The following is a 19,806-nucleotide window of genomic DNA, read 5'->3' as shown; positions in this document are numbered from 1 at the left end:
TGGGTGATGGGTATTAAGGAGGGCACTTGTTGGGATGAGCACTGGGTGTTATATGTAAGCGATGAATCACTAAATTCCACTCCTGAAACCATTATTACACTATATGTTAACTTGAATTTGAAAAAAGAGGTTATTAGCACCATCTTCATATTATAAGCAAGGAGTTGGAGGAATAGCAAGATTAACTCAAACTGTTGGAAAGGTTGAGTCCTCCAACCAGTTCTGGGCTCAAATTCTCACTTCCTTGGGGCGCCTGGGTGGCTTAGTCGGTTAAGCGTCCGACTTTTGCTTAGGTCATGATCTCGCGGTTCGTGGGTTCGAGCCCCGCTTCGGGCTTTGTGCTGACTGCCAGCTCAGAGCCTGGAGCCTGTTTCAGAGTCTGTGTCTCCCTCTCTCTCTGACCCTCCCCTGCTCACGCTGTTTCTCTCTCTCTCTCCTAGAAATAAATAAAACATTAAAAAATTTTTAAAAAAATTCTCACTTCCTTAATCACTCTCCCTTTCTGATTATTCTTTCTTTGTTCTCTTCCTTACCACACCTCCACTTGCCTTTAAATTAGCACCTGCTACAGATTCCTGAGTTACTTGTGTGTAAGTCCCGGAGTTTTACAGAGAAGACGCTCCATTGCTCATCTCCACCCATTTTCAGGGTGGGGTGGGGGCACAGAGAGAAAGGGAGATACAGAATCTGAAGCTGGCTCCAGACTGTCAGCACAGAGCCCGATGCAGGACTTGAACTCACGAGCTGTGAGATCATAACTTGAGCCGAAGTCGGATGCTTAACCTGCTTAACCAACTGAACCATCCAGATGCTCCTCAAGGTCTTTGTTTTTAAACTACAAAGCAACTTGGCCTGTTTCCTGGCTGGAAACGGGCTTACCCCACCTGCTTGACCATCACTGATGTTAATGCTCCTCCCTAGAGGCTTCAGGAGGAAAGATTAGAGACACAGACCCTTGTCACAAGACTGGTTTTCACCGCAGTTGCTGGCCATCCTTTCTTCTTCCAGCCTTTCAGGACAGACCTAAATAGGCATCCAAGCAAATACGGTTAAAAGCATGTTTTTCATATTCATGTCTTTCTCTATTAACTCAGAGGAAAGCTGAAGAAAGGTCTACCTGCTCTGACAAGCACGGTTAACAGATTACACTCCGGCTCTGCCTGAGTTTTCAAGAGGCTGCTAGGGAATTGCATTGCATAGTAATACACACACCCACACAAGGAATCGCCAGCGACAGGTACTACCCGGGGGAGAGATAATGAGAGGGAGGAATAAGAGTCTGTGGAAGGAGGCCATCATTCACCTCCGAGTCGTGAGCACCTCTCCTTTGGCCTCCCAGCCTGTGGGAGAAAGTTACACAGAAAAGAAGAGGGGTGGGAGTCAAATAGAGGATAGGAGTAAATTATGAAATGTGTTTTATTTAAGATGGGGACATAGAAGTTATTTTAAAAAGGCCCATTAAATTCACCGGGATCCACGGTTTTATGGATGAATACATATTAAGACTGTCTCACCAGTCGCTCTCCAAAAGATGCCACTTCCTCTCTTTTCTGGCTCCAAGGTTAGTACAAAAAGGGTGGAGAAGTTTCAGATAATGTCTTGAAAACTGAAGCCCAGGAACCAATATGCTCCCCTGGGCCACTTCTGCAACCATCTTCCAAACTCAATTCTGATTCCCATGGTTGCATGTCTTACTCTCCCTAACGAGTCCGTCTGCCCCTTGGGAAATAGAAATGCAGGTCAAGTTCTAGGTAGCATGATAACCAACCATGCTAGTGTTATACCGTATGGCCCGTGGTATGGGTGTGGCACGATTCAATTTCATGACAGAGCAGATACACAGGTATTTGCGATGCTTTCCCCACAGAACTGCCTCCAGTCCATTGTTATAGACTGAATTGTCTTCCCCTAAAGTCTGGTACCTGTGAATGTGAGCTTATTTGGAAATAGGGTCATTGCAGATGAAATTAGTTAAGATGAGTCCTAATGGGGGACAGTGGTCTCTAATCCAATGTGCCTGGTGTCCTCAGAAGAAGAGGAAAAGAGACACACAGAGAAAGAGAAGACAATGTGAAAACGGAGTCAGAGATTGGAGAGGGGTGGCCACAAGTCAACGGAAACCAGGGGCTCCCAGAAGCTGGAAGAGAAAAGGAAGGATTCTTCCTTGGAGCCAACACTTTGATTTCAAGCCCCGAGGCTCCAAAATTGTGAGAGAATAGATTTCTGTTGTTTTACCACATCCAGGTTTGTAGTAATTTGTTACAGCAGCCGTAGGAAATGAATACAGCCATGTATCATATGTTATATATTATTATTGACAGACGTTATTACACTTGGCCATGATTCACTTATGTCTGGTTTCCAAGTCAGTTGAGGACATAGCCAGTCACCTTGTCTCAGCTCACAAACTGGTACTGAGCCTGGTTCCCATTGGATGCTACTGTATAGTAGGGCCCGCCTTCTTCCGATGGTGAGGATGTCCGTGGTATTCTGAATGGATCCTACCTGTGCTAATATACTCCAGGATATGTCTCATTCTGATTTGTTCTTGGGGGGAGGCTTGTCACAGTGCACGGATGGAAATTACAAGTGCCCCCCGGAGGGCGTCTGCGTGTTTGGAGGTCCGTAAGATTCCCATGAATGTGCCCTTGAGCCTCAGTGTCTAGGATGGGGGCGGTCATTGCCTCACAGAAGCTACTTTGCTTCCATTTTTACAAAATAGTCAAGAGACCCCACTGGGTCATAATACAAGCCCCCTCCCAACAGTGGGTTCTGGCCATATCCAGCGTTATTTGTTGAGTTTACCCAACTGACTTCATCAGTTTTCATTGTCTTTCCAGGCTCACTTTCATGTCTTGCCTTCCTGGAATAGAATTCCCTTGGGTCTGGTATTCTAGTTAATAAGCCTTTTTCCAGTGAATGCTGCTTCTCTTACAAGTGACTTTAGGGACATCTGGGTGGCTTATTTGGTTGAGCATCCAACTTTGGCTCAGGTCATGATCTCACGGTTCGTGAGTTTGAGCCCCGCATCGGGCTCTGTGCTGACAGCTCGGAGCCTGGAGCCTGCTTCGGATTCTGTGTCTCCCTCTCTCTCTGCCCCTCCCCAACTCATGTTCTTTCTCTCTCTCAAAAATAAACAAACATTTAAATTTTTTTTTAAATGTTTTTATTTATTTCTAGGAGAGAGAGAGAGAGAGAGAGACAGCGTGAGCAGGGGAGGGTCAGAGAGAGAGGGAGTCACAGACTGAAACAGGCTCCAGGCTCTGAGCTGGCAGTCAGCACAGAGCCCGACGCGGGGCCCGAACCCACGAACCGCGAGATCATGACCTAAGCGAAAGTCGGACACTTAACCGACTAAGCCACCCAGGCGCCCCAAAAATAAACAAACATTTAAAAGTTAAAAATGGGGCATCTGGGGGAGCATTCAGTGGGTTAGGCATCTGATTCTTGATTTTGGCTCAGGTCATGATCTCAGGGTCCATGAGTTTAAGAGTCACATTGGGCTCTGTGCTGACAGCTCATAGCGTGAAGTCTGCTTTGGAATTCTCTCTCTCACCTCTCTCTCTCTCTCTCTGCTCCTACACCGCTTGAGCTCTCTCTCTTTTTCAGAAAATAAATACACTTAAAAAAAAGTAAAAAAAAAGTGATTTCAGTCTGTCCCATGTTGTCTAGGCCAACACCTATCTCTCTTAAAGTCCTGTCCTGTCTCATGAGCCAGTGTTTAATTGTTGCTACTGTGTACCAATGGCCCGAGTACAGTTAGAATAGAAGCTTTATACCCCAAAATGTTGAGTCCCCTTTATGAGGGTTAGATGAGTGCTGGTCCCACTTGGATAGCTCACCTGTAATAATCCGCCTTGTTAGAAATGGATCATAGGCAAAGCTCGGACACCTGTTTGGAACTTCTGCTAGAGATTGTGTCTGGAGATGGTCAGTGCAGCAACCCACATGTGTGGGTCACATGACCCCAGGTCTACTATTTGTTCCTTGTCCCTCAGTTGTTCCAGAAAATAGTTGTCTTCTCGAAGAGAATAAATATTTCCCCCCAAATGAATCACATAATGCAGCACTGGCATCAAGGCAAGTAGTTTTGATTCGGAATAAATTCAGCTATCTGCTTTGCTCTATTTGCCAGTTCCATGTTTTTAAGATGATTCACATTGACTCATTTCTCTCTCCCATATGTCCTGGACTTGTACTTTATAACACCAGACGGGGATACTAATTAAACTTTAGAGTTTGCTCCCACAGTGCAGAAAGAGATTCGTAATGACAGGTCTGGCGGTAATCAATATATCTGCCGCACTTGTAATGATTTAAAGGGAATGCCATGGTTACTGGTTAGAATAAAAGCGAATGAGCTCTGTAAATTTAATTTAGAGGAGTTATAACTTGATCATCCAGAAATATATTACAGGCGCTTCTTGTAGTTTTTGACAAAGCCCAAGGCATGCTTCTAGCAAGCTCTGGGATTTAACCAGGGACTGTTTCTTCACAGTGAGGTGGATAACAGGTGACGCCTGCCCACTGGCCAGGCTTCAGGAACATCACTTCCCCAGTAGAGGTGTCGCTCTCATTCCACACGACACTACTTCAGAATCATTAGTTCACAATTAATGTCTGTTATTCTGTCCACGAATTGGAAGTCAAGCTGTCGGCAAAGTCGTCTTGAAGGTCAGTCCAGAGGCAGGATAGTTCGCTTTTGAAGTCACACACGAGAGGAACGAGGCATCGTCTTCTTTACATTTCTGTGACGTGGTTGGTGTGTGTTAACCCCGGGCAGATCCCCTCTCTCTCCCCCTGCAGCTGTGTAATACAGGGAACATTACTGCATGTAGAGAACAGAAATGCTCTGCTCTCAACTCTCCTTGCAGATCGCCTTTGTCCATTTGCTAACATTTATTTACTGAATTACCGTATTCGCTGAGACACTTCCTGCCCCATGTCCATGCATCGTTCCTCATGGTTCTTGCTTTAATTGTGCTCTCCCTCAATAGGACTCGTGATCTCTTTGTCTCCCCCGCCCTGCCCCCACCCCCTTGCAGTCTGAGAGTGAAGCTGGTACTTCTCAGAATGAGTTATTTTGTCATCATCTGTCCAGACAGCGTCTCTTTTGTTTTATTTTGCATCGCGTCCCCACTCCTGCTTCATTCCCTCCACAGGTGATGATGTATTTTATTATATATGTAACATATTTTATAGAAGGCTGTATATATATCTATGTACATATATGCATCCTTAATTATTCATGTGTTTTTGCAAAATGTTTTGTTCTGTGTGTAGGTTTTTCATTTTAATAAATTCTACTGTTTTGCGGATCTAGTTTTATTTCCTATGCTTTTCACTCCATACTATATTGTGAAGATGTAAGACTTAAGGTTGTCGTATATGGATCTAGTGTGTTACTTCTCTGGGCTGTACGGCATGCTTCACCTTCTCTCACGTGGTACATTTTCTAGGGACAGACATTTGGGATGCCTGCAAGTGTGGGCACCACAGACACTCCTACGGATGCCCTCATACACCTCCCTTCATGGATCTTTGCAAGAATTTCTCTGGGGGAGGGGTTATCACTCACGAAAACATTTTATTTTTAATTTTTAAATTTTATTTATTTATTTTGAGAGAGACAGAAGGAGAGAGGAAGAGGGCCAGAGAGAATCCCAAGCAGACTCTGCGCTGTCAGTGCGAGCCCGACACGGGGCTCGAACTCACCTACTGTGAGATCATGACCTGAGCTGAAGTCAGATGCTTAACCAACTGAGCCACCCAGGTGCCCCTGTTGCTGTCCCATTTTACAGATGAAGAGATGGAGAAGAACAGATCAAGAGGCTAGTAAACGGTGGTGCAGGCTTCAAAAACGCTTACACCGTGCCCGTCAGACCCTGGCTGCATGGAACCACTGATCTAAGCATCTTTAAACATAAATTTATGGATGAATTTGAGAATCTGGGGAGCTGCTGTGATCCCACAGCTGGCAGTCTGGTGCACGTGACCCTCTTCCTGCCCCTCAAGCAACCTCTGGAGTCGGCCCCTGTGCTATCTTCTTCAGAGTGTTTCAGCCTGGGGCCTGCGGTAAGAGGGACGAGGAACCTCAGGCCTGGCAAAGCTGCCCACGCCTCTGGGCAGCTGGACTCCGTCCCCTGAAGGCCGACGATGCTGTGGGGCTGGGCTGGAGCTGGGGGTACCGTCCTGCAGCCGAGTGGAGGGGGGCAGGGGTCCGCGAGGGCCTCCCTGGCAGGAGAGCGCCATGTTGGGACGCTTCTCCATCGGGCACCCGTGCCTCACCCTGGTACTGCCCATCCTGCCTAATTTGTCCTAAATGTGCCTTCTTCCTGGCTTCAAAAGTTGCTCCTCATCTGGATATACTGGTGCTCAGGGGGGTAACCTCATAGTTACCCTCTCTCTCTAGCTTTCACGATTGAGATGCTTGCCGTGTCCCCGGTTAGAGGTTGTCTTCCCAGACTTAAGAATTTTATCTGCCAAATTGCTATTTGTGAACACAAAATGGCTTATTTTCATCATGTTGGCCTTTTTCACGTCTGTCTTATCTTAGTTTAAATTTCATAATTTTGATGGGCACCTGGGGGGCTCAGTCGGTTGAGCATCCGACTTCAGGTCAGGTCATGATCTCGCAGTTCGTGGGTTCAGGTCCGCATCAGGCTCTGTGCTGACGGCTCAGAGCCTGGAGCCTGCTTCGGATTCTGTGTCTCCCTCTCTCTCTGCCCCTCCCCTGCTTGTGCTCTGTCTCTCGTTGTCTCTCAAAAATAAATAAATGTTAAAAAAATTAAATTTCATTAATTTGAATTTTTATTTTTAGAAGAAATGACTAACTTTCTCATACTTTAGGTCAGGGGACTTAAAAAATGTTGGTTTCTATCCTTTGGAGAAGACTTGGCATATGTTTTTGTTTTGTTTTGTTTTGTTTTGTTTATAGAGTGAGAGAGAGTGTGAGTGGTGGAGAAGGCTAGAGGGAGGGAGAGAGTGAGACAGAGAAAGATAGAGACAGAGAAAGAGAGAGAGAGAGAGAGAGAGAATCCCAAGCAGGCTTCATGCTCACCAGGGAGTCCGGCATGGGGGTTTGATCCCACGACCATAGGATCATGACCTGAGACAAAATCAAGAGTTGGATGCTCAACCAATTGAGCCACCCAGGCACCCTGGGGATATGTGTTTATTTACCCCATCTCAAGAGATTTTTACTTACCATATACCCAGAAGATGAATAAAGATGGATGGAAAGACCATGGAAATGCAATCAGAAAAGTTGTGTTCTCTTTCAGGCCCTTTGTAGCCATCCAGGCTTTGTTTGTGGCAGTGGGGAAGGGTTGCCAGTAGAAAGGGGCCCTTAGGCACAGGGATTATTTAGCTCAGCCTTCACTGAATTCATGGTTTCGGAGTGACCATGGACAAGTGAGCACGTGCTAATGATTACTCGTAACACTTGCTGTAAAGAGTTGGCTTTCTGCTTAGGTTCACACAAACCTTCTCAAGAGAGAACACAATTATCTCCTCTTCTCTATGTTCTGGTAAGCTCACCATGCATGTCATCACTGACAAAGAGTAAACTCTCCCCCTGCAAGTGTCTCATTGGTCCCTTCTCTGCTTCTCTATCCCCCATTCTTTCAACAGATCCTGCCTTGTGCCAAATGAAGTCACAGTCCTCCTGGAAATTACTGATCTCCTTGTCCACAAGGTGTATGGTAGATGCTACTGGGCAGGGAAGTGCTGGCTTTCTTTACTCAAGGGACTTACTGATAGTCTCCACCTGTTAGGTCACGGTGGTAAAGCAAGATCATTACCAAGAGCTATCTAGAACACTTGAGTATCATTGCTGCAGACTGGCCTCGGGAGTTGCTAAGGAGCAGAGGTTGGACTTCTAACTGGGAATTCACATGGATTTGGTATACATTGAAATGCTTCACTGAGAATCGACTAAAAGGAAACGGCTTCCCAATGTTAACTCAAGACTGGCAAATAGGAGGAATAATTTAGGGCTACGGCTCTTAATGCCCGTGGAGTGCATTTAGAAAGACACGTTGTAAATCTCTGTTGTCTGGTTGACTGGCCTGAATCCATTTGTCCATTATCCAATGTTACTCCCTCATTCCAAACATGGCTCAGAATGTATTCTGGACATCACTTAACTCTAACCACATTTTATCAAGCTGTGTGTAAATTAATCTAAAACATGAAGCCAATATCCATTATGCTACCTCAAGAAAAATGGGGGAGGGGAGGCATGTGTGGCCAAAGAAGGTTAACAATGAATGAGTCGGTAGAAGACCCGTCTTTGAAGAGTTGACTGTATCACCACAGTTTTGGGAACGATTACATTCCCAACAGAGGTACGTTCCAGTGCCTGGAACTTTCTTTGCTGAAGGTTGAAAACGGCTTCTAAGAGAATCAGGTGGAACAAAATACAAAGAATCTCTTTTAGGATAATTAAAACTATTTTGGATTTTTTATTTATCAATCTGGTTTCTAATATAATTTCAGTTAAGTGAAAGACATTCACAAAGGATATTAGGCATACATACATAGTTTCCTTCTTTCATTGTAATTTAACATGCTGTTGCTTTTAGAGAGTGAACTTTTGTGTCATTTCACAGGGTGGAATCCTAATTGACTTTACAGAAAGAATACTTAGCCCAGCTTTTCACAACCCTGACCTCCGCAGTCACCGTGCTCACTGAAAAAAATGCAAAAACTCAACCAAACTTAGAATCAATAACATCAGAACTGTTTCTTGGCCTACTTTGAGAGGATGTCTTCATAGCCATGTTAGAACCCAGCGGTTACTGTTTAAAATAAACTGAACTTGGAAATGTTGCAGGCCACCTGTGTAGATCTGCTCTTAAAGCACATTTTCATATGGAAAGTGACCTTGGAAATGCATGTGGATATTCATACCTGTGTGCTCAGGTATCTTTATCATCTTCTGCCAGTCTTTACTCCACGGGAGATAATCAACTTTTCAACACAGTTTCCCTATTTCATTGACAATGAGTTTTATATACCACTCGCATCCGGAAAATACTGCTGTGAAAGAAATCTATTCTAAAGTTTCCACCATTATCATGCAGGGTATGTGTAGGGTAGGCACAGCGCCACTAGGCTACATGGAAAAATCACACTTGTTTCTTGTGTTATCTTATGTATAAGCCAGCCCAATGGCACTGGGGCCATGTGTAAGCTGTACGCCACATCTGGGTGGGAACTTATGCTTTGTGCACACTAAGTTCTGATTTCTCTGGCTGTTGGCTGTTGCATCTCCCAGGATTGACAGGTTAGCTCCCAGGCAGTCTACCTGATTAACAAGTTAGCAGCTGTGTGGCAATGCCCCATAAGTCTGCACACTCCTGGAGGTGGCCACCTTGTTTCTTTGGTGTGACTTACAGCCACAGGCCAGAAAGTCAGTCTTCCAGTGGGCTCCATTGACTTGGGTCTCTATATTGAGTGTCAATGGATGCTGAAGTCAAGACTCAATGGCACCTCATGATTGTCTTATCAAGTGGGCAAAGTAGCTGTATCTTAAATATGGGGCAAAGAGGGACCAAGGTTCACCAGCTTGACGTGGTCAAGTCAGGGAGTGAGAAAGGGTTAGGACTCCATCATCTTATTCCCACGGTCTACCCTCCCCATGACATCATTTTAAACATAGCGCTCATTGGTTTTAGCCCAAATCAGCTAGACATGCTGTTTGTCTCTCATCTATTTCAGGATCAGTTGGGTCTGCTGCCACTAGTAATTTAGGGCCTGTGTTTAGCTGGCTAACTGGAATTCAATTTAATAACCATTGCCTTTCTTTTTGAAAACGGCTGGACAGGATGACGAAAAGGAAACAATATTAAGCGGTTTAAATCAGGTGCTAATTGTTTGGAGGCATAAACATTTCATTCCATTGAAATGTTCACACTATGGAAGGAAAGAAAGGGAGGAAAAAGAACAAGTGGAGGGATTAAAAAGAGCAGATCCTGTAATCGAAGGAAAAGAAGTTTCTTCTGGACACCACGCTGACACTGTGTTTTCACATTTGGTAGCTACGTTTTCCTTCGGTGCTTCCTATGGTGTGTGTCCTTGCGCGCAGCTCCCTGCAGGTCTCTGGGGGCCGCTCCACAGATGTTCAACAGTAACATTAAGATGTACTCTTTGGCTCATGCCAATTCTTTTTCCTATGCCCCTGAATCCCTGTTCCTGTTAGTAACGGGTGCTTGTTCATCAAACACACGGCAACGGGAAGCTGTCCAACAAAGGCCCTCCAAACCCTTGTTTCCAGCGCCTATAGCCTTCTGAATGAAGAAGGGTCAGAGAAGACCTTAACAATATAACTTCTCACCTCCTGAGCTAGTCGCCTTGTGCTCTGGGGAATATGTTATTTTGAGAGCTGAGAATGGTGCCGATCTTGCTTTCAAAGTCCTGCTTCTACCTTCTCAAAACCTAGACGTTTGTTTTCTACACAGAAGATGCTTCCTGCACAGACAACCCTACGTCAGCCATCAGTTCTTCCTGACACATCAGTTCTTCCTGGCAGCTTGTTTCTAAATTTTATCTTTTCTTTGTTTTGTTTATTATTTAAAGAGGTTACCACTAGCCTCTCTGGACTCGATTGATAATGGACTGAGATAGAAGAATGTCAAGATTTTGTGGGATATGACTGACAAAGCAAGATCAGGCACTGAGCTTGGGTCACAATGGGCCGTCCAGGCTGCATTGTGCTGAGGTTTCAAGGGAAGGAGCTGGAAAAAAGAGATGTTCTTTATTTTCATGTAAATTATCGACCATTTAGCACATACTGGATGTGGCCTTCATATATACCTTTGGGACTTTGATGAAGACCACAATTCCAAAGAGAAGCCAAGGATTTCCAGCACTCACTTGGCACTTAACTTGGTTACTTAATACCTTATCCACGTTTTTCTGTCTTGTCTTCTGGCTGGACTTACCTCTCTTAAGGACATACTGTATGTTTAAATGGTGGTGACAAGAGAGACCCACTGATCCCTCAGTCAGTCCAGTGTCCTAGGTTTGCAAATTTGATGAGAGAAGTGTTAGGTTTTATTTTTCACCTTTTGAGGCAGGAAAAGAGGGAAGAGAGTGAAGAGAAAGGGTAAGAATGTTTTGGTGTCACCACTTGTTTTTGATTGTTTTAACCCCTTTATCATTTTGGAAAGAAAGGGAAAATGCTGAGACAATGCATAAAGAAGAAAGCTATAATGGGAAATGCAGGAAACAATACATTCCCATCAGCATTATTTGTGAAGTGTAAAAGTAATACCTGTAAAGTAGGTTTAAAAAAAAATCTGAAACCTTTCTACAAAACATAATGTTTACAATTTTTGCTTTCATAATTTGACAATACACAAAAGAGCCCTTAATGGTAGTCATCTGGGTTAAACAAACAGCCTTTGTTTTTAATGTGTCATTTGTGTGCTATATTGTTCTGCTCTTTAGTCATAGCACATGCTTTTCATTTAACAATGTATATTATGGAATAATGATCAAGAACTTTTTAAGGTAAAGGTGTTTGTGACAGTGGCTGAGGGTCAGCAACTATGAAAGGCGGTCTGATTCCCTTTCGCCCTGTTACCTCGGCTCTGATGTAATGGAATTAGCTGGTCCAGTATCTACTTAGGGATGTGTCATGTTACTGGTACAACAAGCCCTTGGCCACTCTAGGTAAGTTTTCATTAGCCAAGAAACTGAGATCCTCCAAAAAGCACAAGCATACTGAGAATCTTGAAAAATACGTATATATAACCCTAACAAACTAGAATTTCCATTTCATTGAGGCACGCTATCAGAAAAATAGCAACAATACCTTTTTAAGCTCATCTTACATCCTTCTAGGAGGAGAAGGAAAAAAGGGATCCTACTTAATTCCTCAACATGTTGGGAGTCTGAAAAAAAATTTTTATAGTACTTATTCAGAGTCTGAACTATAATGATCAAAAATGGTAGTCATTCTGGAAATAACTTGTGTAATTTACAAAAAGAGATAAATGAAATTATTTTTTGGATGCTGCAATAGGAGCTTTGTCCCATCTGTTTATACACAAAGTCTATCGTTTTTAAGTAAAATCAATGATCTCTTTGTCTGAATTAGTTGGTCAAGATTCCCAATTAGACTGAGGTGCGACTGACTAGATGTGTCCATTCTCTGAGAAGCAACAGTTATCAGGTTGGTCATGAACCTGCAGTTCAAGTGTATCTGCCAAAGAGGTCCCCGAATTGTGGCAGTGTGTCTGTTTAGGATGGAATGATACACGGATTAGATGATGGAAAATACGGCAGTGTTTTCCATATGATTCTGGAGTAAAGCAATAATACTAGCAATCATAACTTGGCTTTATTGTGGCCTGTCCATTGGGAGGACATGGTCTGCTAGGATTTTGTCACAAGGGCTTAAAAACTAGAGATTTAAAGCAAAATAAGAAGAGCAACCTAATTTGCGCATTCACTAGAAAGTGTCCATACTCTTGCTACAACTCTAAAAGGAACAGAGCAAACAAATCATAGCATCTGGCTCTAATTCCCCATCGAAGTGTCTCCCCTCCCCCCACACATACAAGGTAACCTAACACGATGTGGGTAAAATCTTTTGCAACAGCTGGTCACCACCACATTGTAGCTGACAGTCACAGATCGTGAAGAGGTCTAAGACTACGCACATGGAACAGTATTAGCTTGTAGAATTTGATGAAAAATAAAACTAACAATCCCAATATATGAAACTACTTCCCCTGCTTCTTAATGCTTCTCTCTGCTGTGTCGGTTGTGTTGTTACACTTCCTTCAATGCTTCATACGGGAACACTCAAAGAATTGGCATAGATTGAGGTCTCTTTGAAAACTGGAAAACAATAGGTCTTCTTGGCCCTTTCCTTTCCTTTTCCAATTTACAGGACACCAAAAGAAATATTATATGAACACGAACTAGCTACTACGATAGCCCATTAAAAATCGACTATATGCAAAAGGAAGAGAATGCTGGAGGCCATGTGCATCAGCTTTTCTCAAGAAAAAAAATATCCACATTCTAAGGGCTCTTAAAAATGTAGAAAACTTGCCCTGTTACCATAGGTTTTTAGAACACCTCTAAACACACACAAAATAAGACGGTATTACCTACAAATTTCAACCATTTCTTAAACTCTAAAAGCATTTTTTGTATTATTTTGATTTGATACAGAAGGGGAAACTCAGCTATAAAGAAATATTAAAAAGTACTTTTTTGTGGCGATCAGTCTCCAGAATTTTCTGTTGCTTGCCTCCCCCGACTTGTGCTGATATTTTAAGGATGTGCTCAAGAGTATAAAGTAGGGTGCGCTTTTGTCCCGTTCCCTCCTCCCTAATAGCTAGCCCCTCCCTCTCCCACAGCCAAATAGCCACCCCTCAGATGAGCCATTCCTTTTTGCTTTCATCAATGGTCTCTGTGAAATTGGGGTCGTTGTTCATGATGGCAGCATCCGCGCTCTCTGCTGACTCTGCTCCCTTTGCTTCATTGGTGTGGTAGGTGCCCTTGTGGCGGAACATGTACCGAATGAGGAAGACCAAGGTACAGAGAATGGTGAAAATCACCACAGCGATGACACCTGGTGGAGACAGGAGAAGCCCTGGAGGTTAAACAGACCTCATATACATCCCTGCAGCTCTACTTTCCCTGCGTTGCCATGGTTCTCTCTAACACCACCCTCCCCACCACAGAACACCAAATTCCAAAACAGCAGTCTGGTTGAACATTAAAAAACAAAGCAATGTAATTTACCACATTAAAGAAATATAGGAGAAAAAGTATATGACAAATTTCAACCTCCATTCATTATGAAGCCTCTCTGAAAGTTCCAGTAGAAGGAACCTTTCTCAACCTGATATTTTAATATATGTGCTGCCGAAGAGAGCACGGAAACTTTCTCAACCTGACAAAAAGCATCTATGAGAAACCTACAGCTAATATCCTACTCAATACGAAAAGAGTAAACACATTCTCTCTAAAATATGGAACAATGGAAGCAAGTCTAGTCTCTCAATGTACCAGAAGTCCTTGCCAGTGTAATAAAATGAACAAAAAAGAAATAAAAAGTGTACAGATTGTGAAGAAGTAAAAATTTTTTGTATTCTCAGGTGACATGATCATCTGTGTAGAAAATCCAATATATATGTGAAGTGTCTAGAACTAACAGTAGATTTAGCAGGGTCACAAAAATCAATTGTATTTTTATATGCTAGCAAGGAAACACGTGGAAGAATATTTAAAGTAATAAAAACTTAGAAAAGTAATAAAATAATACTATTTATAATAAAACAAATTGAACACAGTTGTTCAAGGCTGTGTTCCCTTAAAACCATAAAACCTTACTGAGAGAAATTAAAGATGTAGATAAATGGATGAATAGACCATGTTTAAGAGCTGAACACTCAGTATTGTTTCTATGTCCATTTATAGATCTAATGCAATCCCAACGAAAATCTCAGCAAACTTTTTCCTTGGTAGAGATTTATAAGTTGATTCTAAAGTATATATGGCAATAAAGTAAAGGATCCAGAATAGCCAACATAATTTCAAAAAACAAAAAAGAAATAGCTGGAGAATACATGCTGCTATCTCAAGACTTAATATAAAGGTAAAGCAATAAAGCAATCATAGTATTGGGTAAAGAAAGAGATATACATCAACAAAACACAATAGAGTCCAGAAAACAGACATACACATATATGGTCTATCAATTTTTGACCAAAGTGCCAAGAAGATTAAATTTGGAAAAAGTATAGACTTTTCAACAAGTAGTTTTGGAATAACTAGATATTTGTTTGGAAAATAATAGTTTTGACCTTTATCTCAGGCTATGTACCAATGTTAAAGTGATTACAGACTTAGAAACTAAAGCTATAAAAGTTCTAGAAGAAAATACAGGAAGAAATCTTCACAATATTGAATAGGCATATTATTTAGAATTAAAAAAAATCACAAAGCATAAAAGTTTTAAAAATCAGACTACACCAAAATTTAAATCTCTTGCTTTAAAAAAAAAAATACCACTAAGAGAATGAAAAGGCATGTCACAGACTAGAGAAAATATTCACAATATATATGTCTGAAAAAGGACTTGAACTATCTAGGAAATAAAAAATCTGTTATAACTCAAAAGAAGAAGTCAAATAATCCAGTTAAAAGATGGGGAAAGAGTTTTATTTTTTAAATATTTATTTTTGAGAGAGACAGAAAGACAGAGACAGAGCATGAGCAGGGGAGGGGCAGAGAGAGAGGGAGACACAGAATCCGAAGCAGGCTCCAGGCTCTGAGCTGTCAGCACAGAGCCCAATGTGGGGCTCGAACTCAGACACCGTGAGATCATGACCTGAGCTGAAGTTGGATGCATAACCGACTGAGCCACCCAGGAGCCCCACAGTCACATATTTCTATTTTTTCCATGTAGAAAAGAGACCTACTGGCTAAGCCAAGGTGACTGGCTGAGTTTAAGATCCTTGATATGTTTATAGTATTAGCTATCCTCAGACATGCAGGGAACACCTTGATGCAATAAGACGGGAGGCACAGGCAGAGAAGATGGTAACGGGGGTAAAGATACCAACCCAAATAAGAGGGACTGTGCTAGGAGACTTCAATTATTCTGTGGCTGTCCGTCGGGAGAAAAGACACCGGAATATTTTAGATGCCCTGGCTTATTAATTTTCTGATGATCTTTATTAAGAGAACTGCAACCCGACTGGCTGAGTCCTTCCTGTTTTTGCAGTAAGCGATCCTGGACCATTTGGGATGCGGGGGAGTGAGAATGGGAGAAGAGAGCAGGGAGGACATCCAGGCTCCTACACGGTGGCCTGTCAGCTTGTCTGGGCTTGGGCCGGCTCGGCACGACCATCCCATTCTTACAGGTCGGCATTAAAAAGTAGCCAGGTCACGGGGCGCCTAAGTGGCTCAGTCGGTTAAGCATCCAACTTTGGCTCAGGTCATGATCTCACGGTTCGTGAGTTTGGGCCCCGCGTCGGGCTCTGTGCTGACAGCTCGGAGCCTGGAGCTGCTTCGGATTCTGTGTCTCCCTCTCTCTCTGCCCCTCCCCCACTCACGATCCCTCTCTGTCTCAAAAATAAACAAACATTAAAAAAAAATGTTTTCTTCAAAGTAGCCAGATCACATTTACAACCGTGTCTCCACATCCATATGTCACAGTCTTCAGTCATATTTAAATAACGAATCAGGTAAAAATCTAGATGATGGTTTTGTTTTGTTTTTAAGACGACACATTTATGGACAATCATTACTTTCCACAGGTACGTAGCCTGTTCTATGCATCACCCACCTCCAATGATAGCCGAGTTTCTGTTGACTCCATTTCTTATAGCTTGGCCTTGTCCTGGATTATATGGGAAATCAGCACTGGCTACAGAGGAAAAAATGGAAAAGTCAAGTGTAAGAGTCAAGGATACTATTAACCCCAAATAATCTGACGTGGATTTTTTTTTCATGTAACTCTTGTTTTCCCAGGAGAGCTCTGTTTCCCAAATTACAGTGCCTTCACCCACGTCTTGGCTTTTCTCTTGGGTGACATCCAGACAAGCAGGATCAGTCCTTTGGAGGAGTATTAGAGGATGTAGAATTACCTGGGCTGGCCCACTCCACTTCCACCAACAGGCAAGCTTATGGATTAGAACCCTTGTTCTCATGTTCGGCTGAAATCTGCCTCCCATCTGCTTTTACCTATTACATTGGCTATGTTTGTAGAGCCTTTTAGACCTTACAGCATTAGTTTAAAAGGGAATCATTTTAGGGCACCTGGGTGGCTCAGTGGACTTCGGCTCAGGTCATGATCTTGCGTTTGTGAGTTTGGGCCCCACATCGGGTTCTGTGCTGACAGCTCAGAGCCTGCTTCGGATTTTGTGTCTCCCTTTCTCTCTGCCTCTGCCCTGCTCACACTCTCTGTCTCTCAAAAATAAATAAATGTTAAAATAATTTATTGTCAAGTTGGTTTCCATACAACACTCAGTGCTCATCCCCACAAGTGCCCTCCTCCATGCCCATCACCCCCCCTACACACCCATCAGTCCTCAGTTTGTTCTCAGCATTCAAGAGTCTCTCATGGTTTCCCTCCCTCCCTCTCCCCCACTATTTCCCCCCTTCTCCTCCACAATCCTCCATTAAGTTCCTCCTAATCCTTCTATTCGTGCAAACATGGTATCTGTCCTTCTCTGCCTGACTTATTTCGCTCAGCATAACACCCTCAAGTTCCATCCATGTTGCTACACATGGCCAGAGTTCATTCTCATTGTGATGTAGTATTCGATCGTATAGATAAACCACATCTTCTTAAAAATCATTTCTTTAAATTAACATTTTACAAGACTCTAATAAAACATAGGACACATCGGGAATGTGTATGGGGGTCAAATTTCATAAGAGTTGAGAATAATATAAGCTGCCTAATAAAGTTTCCATTTCTTTCCCTATTATGAAAAAATCAGGATCAGTTGTATTAAAGTTAGGTATGAATTTCAAGTACATAAAAGGCAAATAGATGTCTTTCTAGAGGTTGGCAGAGTATCTGTTAACATCCATACGAGCTAATTTAACCTCATAAACGATTTCATATTCATCGGACCTCTGTTTTAGACGTCCAGGTTTAAGGTAAATATTCCAAAGGAAACAGTTTCTCCTTCAGCAGATCACCTTAGTCTAGTCAGAGCCTTAGTTACTGGACCGCATCAATTAGGTATTTAAAAAATGTTTGAAGGGGCGCCTGGGTGGCTCAGTCGGTTAAGCGTCCGACTTCAGCTCAGGTCATGATCCCACGGTTCGTGAGTTCGAGCCCTGCATCGGGCTCTGTGCGGACAGCTAGCTCGGAGCCTGGGGACTGTTTCGGATTCTGTGTCTCCTTCTCTCTCTGACCCTCCCCTGCTCACTCTGTCTCTCTCAGAAATAAATAAAACATTAAAAAGTTTTTAAAAAAATGTTTGAAGTAGTTATTTTACGTAAGTAAATGTGTGCACATGGAGGAAAGAGGTCTGTGTTATCGTTCAAGGAAGGTCTTGCTGAGGATGCAAGTTTCCTGAGGCCTATCCTCCAGCTCTCTGCTCCTCAGGACCCCCAGGAAAATGATGCAAAGTAGGTAGAGCTTTCCTCTCCTTTTCCCCAGGAAGAGGGCCACCAGAAGGAGAGATTTCAGATCCTACCAGCAAATGCTACTTAACCTTTTCTCTCTTTGGCTTGGTATTCTTAAGAACAGAAAAATTATTCATTCCTGGATCGATCATATTCCAAATCAGCTTGGCAATCAGTGCTACTCAAGCCTGTTGATTTGATTAAAATACAGACACTAAGAAAGATACAAGGGGAGTCCTTGGGACTTTTCCTATTCCCTCAATTCCTTATCTGGTGAATGCGGCAGAGACCTTTTGTTACTGTGTGCTTGTTTTAACTGGTCCAATCCTGAGTCTAGGGAGACAGAGCCAATGTGAAGTACACTGCAGTCAGTGGCTTTCCCTATGCCCCGTAGGACTTTCTTGCATGGACAGCATGGACTGACATTCAAAATTCCAAGTGTCAGCACAAGGATGCAATGATCTTGCATTTATAGGCTCATCACCTAATGTTAAGAGTAATAATAAAATTATCCCATGTGAAAAACAATGGTTTCCAAATAATATTTTTGGAAACCATGATTTCTCCTTTAAACCTGAGTTTTCTCTTCAGAGAAGTATTATTCGTAGACGTGACAAATGAATTTATTCAGTCTTTGAACAAATCTTTCCAGAACACTGACTATATGTTAGGTACCATTCTAAGTGCTAGGGATCCACAGTGAACAATCATGAATATGAAAACTATTGCTAACGAGAAATTTCTATGCCTCATTGAAGAGTTTGGTTTCCATAGTCAAAACACTAATCTAAAGCATGGATGTGGTTTTAGTTCTGACCCTGTCTAGTTATAGTAAATTGTCTAAAACTGCTTCGTGGTTGCCATGTTATAACTCATACCCTCATACGTCCTGGTAAGATTTGGTTATTCCCTGACATACACCATCTTTCCAAGACTGAGAGACTGAGAGTTTCTTTTTGAGAATGAAAGTTTACACTTTCACTACTCACCTTTGACATCATTTCCAGGCCTCCTGACCACGTAATTACCCTTCTCTGGACACTAGTCTGTGTCCTTCTAGAAAGTCATCAAGCTTGTCTAGTGGCCCAGATGTAATTGGAAACCAGATAGGGTTAATTCCTAAGTCATCCATCTTCCCCATCCTGCCTTTTGAGGGCTGAAGAGGCAGTCAGGTGAGGAAGTCCCAGCATCCAGACAGTTTGGCTTGGGCAGGGCCTATGGGAGAAGGAGCCTTTACAGGGGATGAGGAGAGCAATCTGTTTTGTCTTGAAGGTACTGAGCTATGGGACATGCAGATGGAGATGTCCACTGGACATCTGGGATCTTATGAGTGGCTCCTATTTCTCTTCTCCATTTCAGAAACTCAAAAATCTCATCAATTTTAAATAACATGAACCTTCAAAATATATTAAGTATGGGGGCGCCTGGGTGGCTTAGTTGGTTAAGCGTCTGACTTTGGCTCAGGTCATGATCTCAAGGTTCGTGGGTTCAAGCCCCACATCAGGCTCTGTGCTGACAGCTCAGAGCCCGGAGCCTGCTTTGGATTCTGTGTCTCCCTCCCTCTTTGCCCCTCCCCTGCTTGTGCTCTGTTTGTCTCTCTCTCTCTCTCTCTCTCAAAAAAAAAAAAAGAGTAATAAAATAAAGAAAATCAGTCCAATAAGAGGAATGTAAATATTTCCAGTTCTCTTTGAC

The 19,806-nt window shown here is 42.8% G+C and overlaps 1 protein-coding gene and 1 non-coding gene across 2 annotated transcripts in view; one reads left to right on the top strand and one right to left on the bottom strand.

Moving 5' to 3' along the window:
- Positions 1 to 8,788: 8,788 nt before the first annotated feature.
- The window catches only part of CNTNAP2 (contactin associated protein 2), a gene marked incomplete at its 5' end in the record, with an annotated part of 359,481 nt that continues 348,463 nt past the window's right edge, over positions 8,789 to 19,806 (bottom strand). Inside the window, 2 exons of the mRNA XM_039253885.1 lie at positions 8,789 to 13,594; positions 16,319 to 16,399. Of these exons, the coding sequence (XP_039109816.1) occupies positions 13,395 to 13,594; positions 16,319 to 16,399 (281 nt within the window). The remainder of the gene's footprint in view (positions 13,595 to 16,318; positions 16,400 to 19,806) is intronic.
- On the top strand, positions 19,537 to 19,621 carry TRNAQ-UUG. The gene has a single exon. It is a non-coding gene; the product is annotated as a tRNA-Gln (tRNA).

The sequence above is a fragment of the Hyaena hyaena genome, unplaced genomic scaffold (genome assembly GCF_003009895.1).
Source record: "Hyaena hyaena isolate Hyena2069 unplaced genomic scaffold, ASM300989v1 scaffold_471, whole genome shotgun sequence".
NCBI classification, from domain to species: Eukaryota; Metazoa; Chordata; class Mammalia; order Carnivora; family Hyaenidae; genus Hyaena; species Hyaena hyaena.
This window is presented reverse-complemented; position numbering and strand designations above follow the sequence as displayed.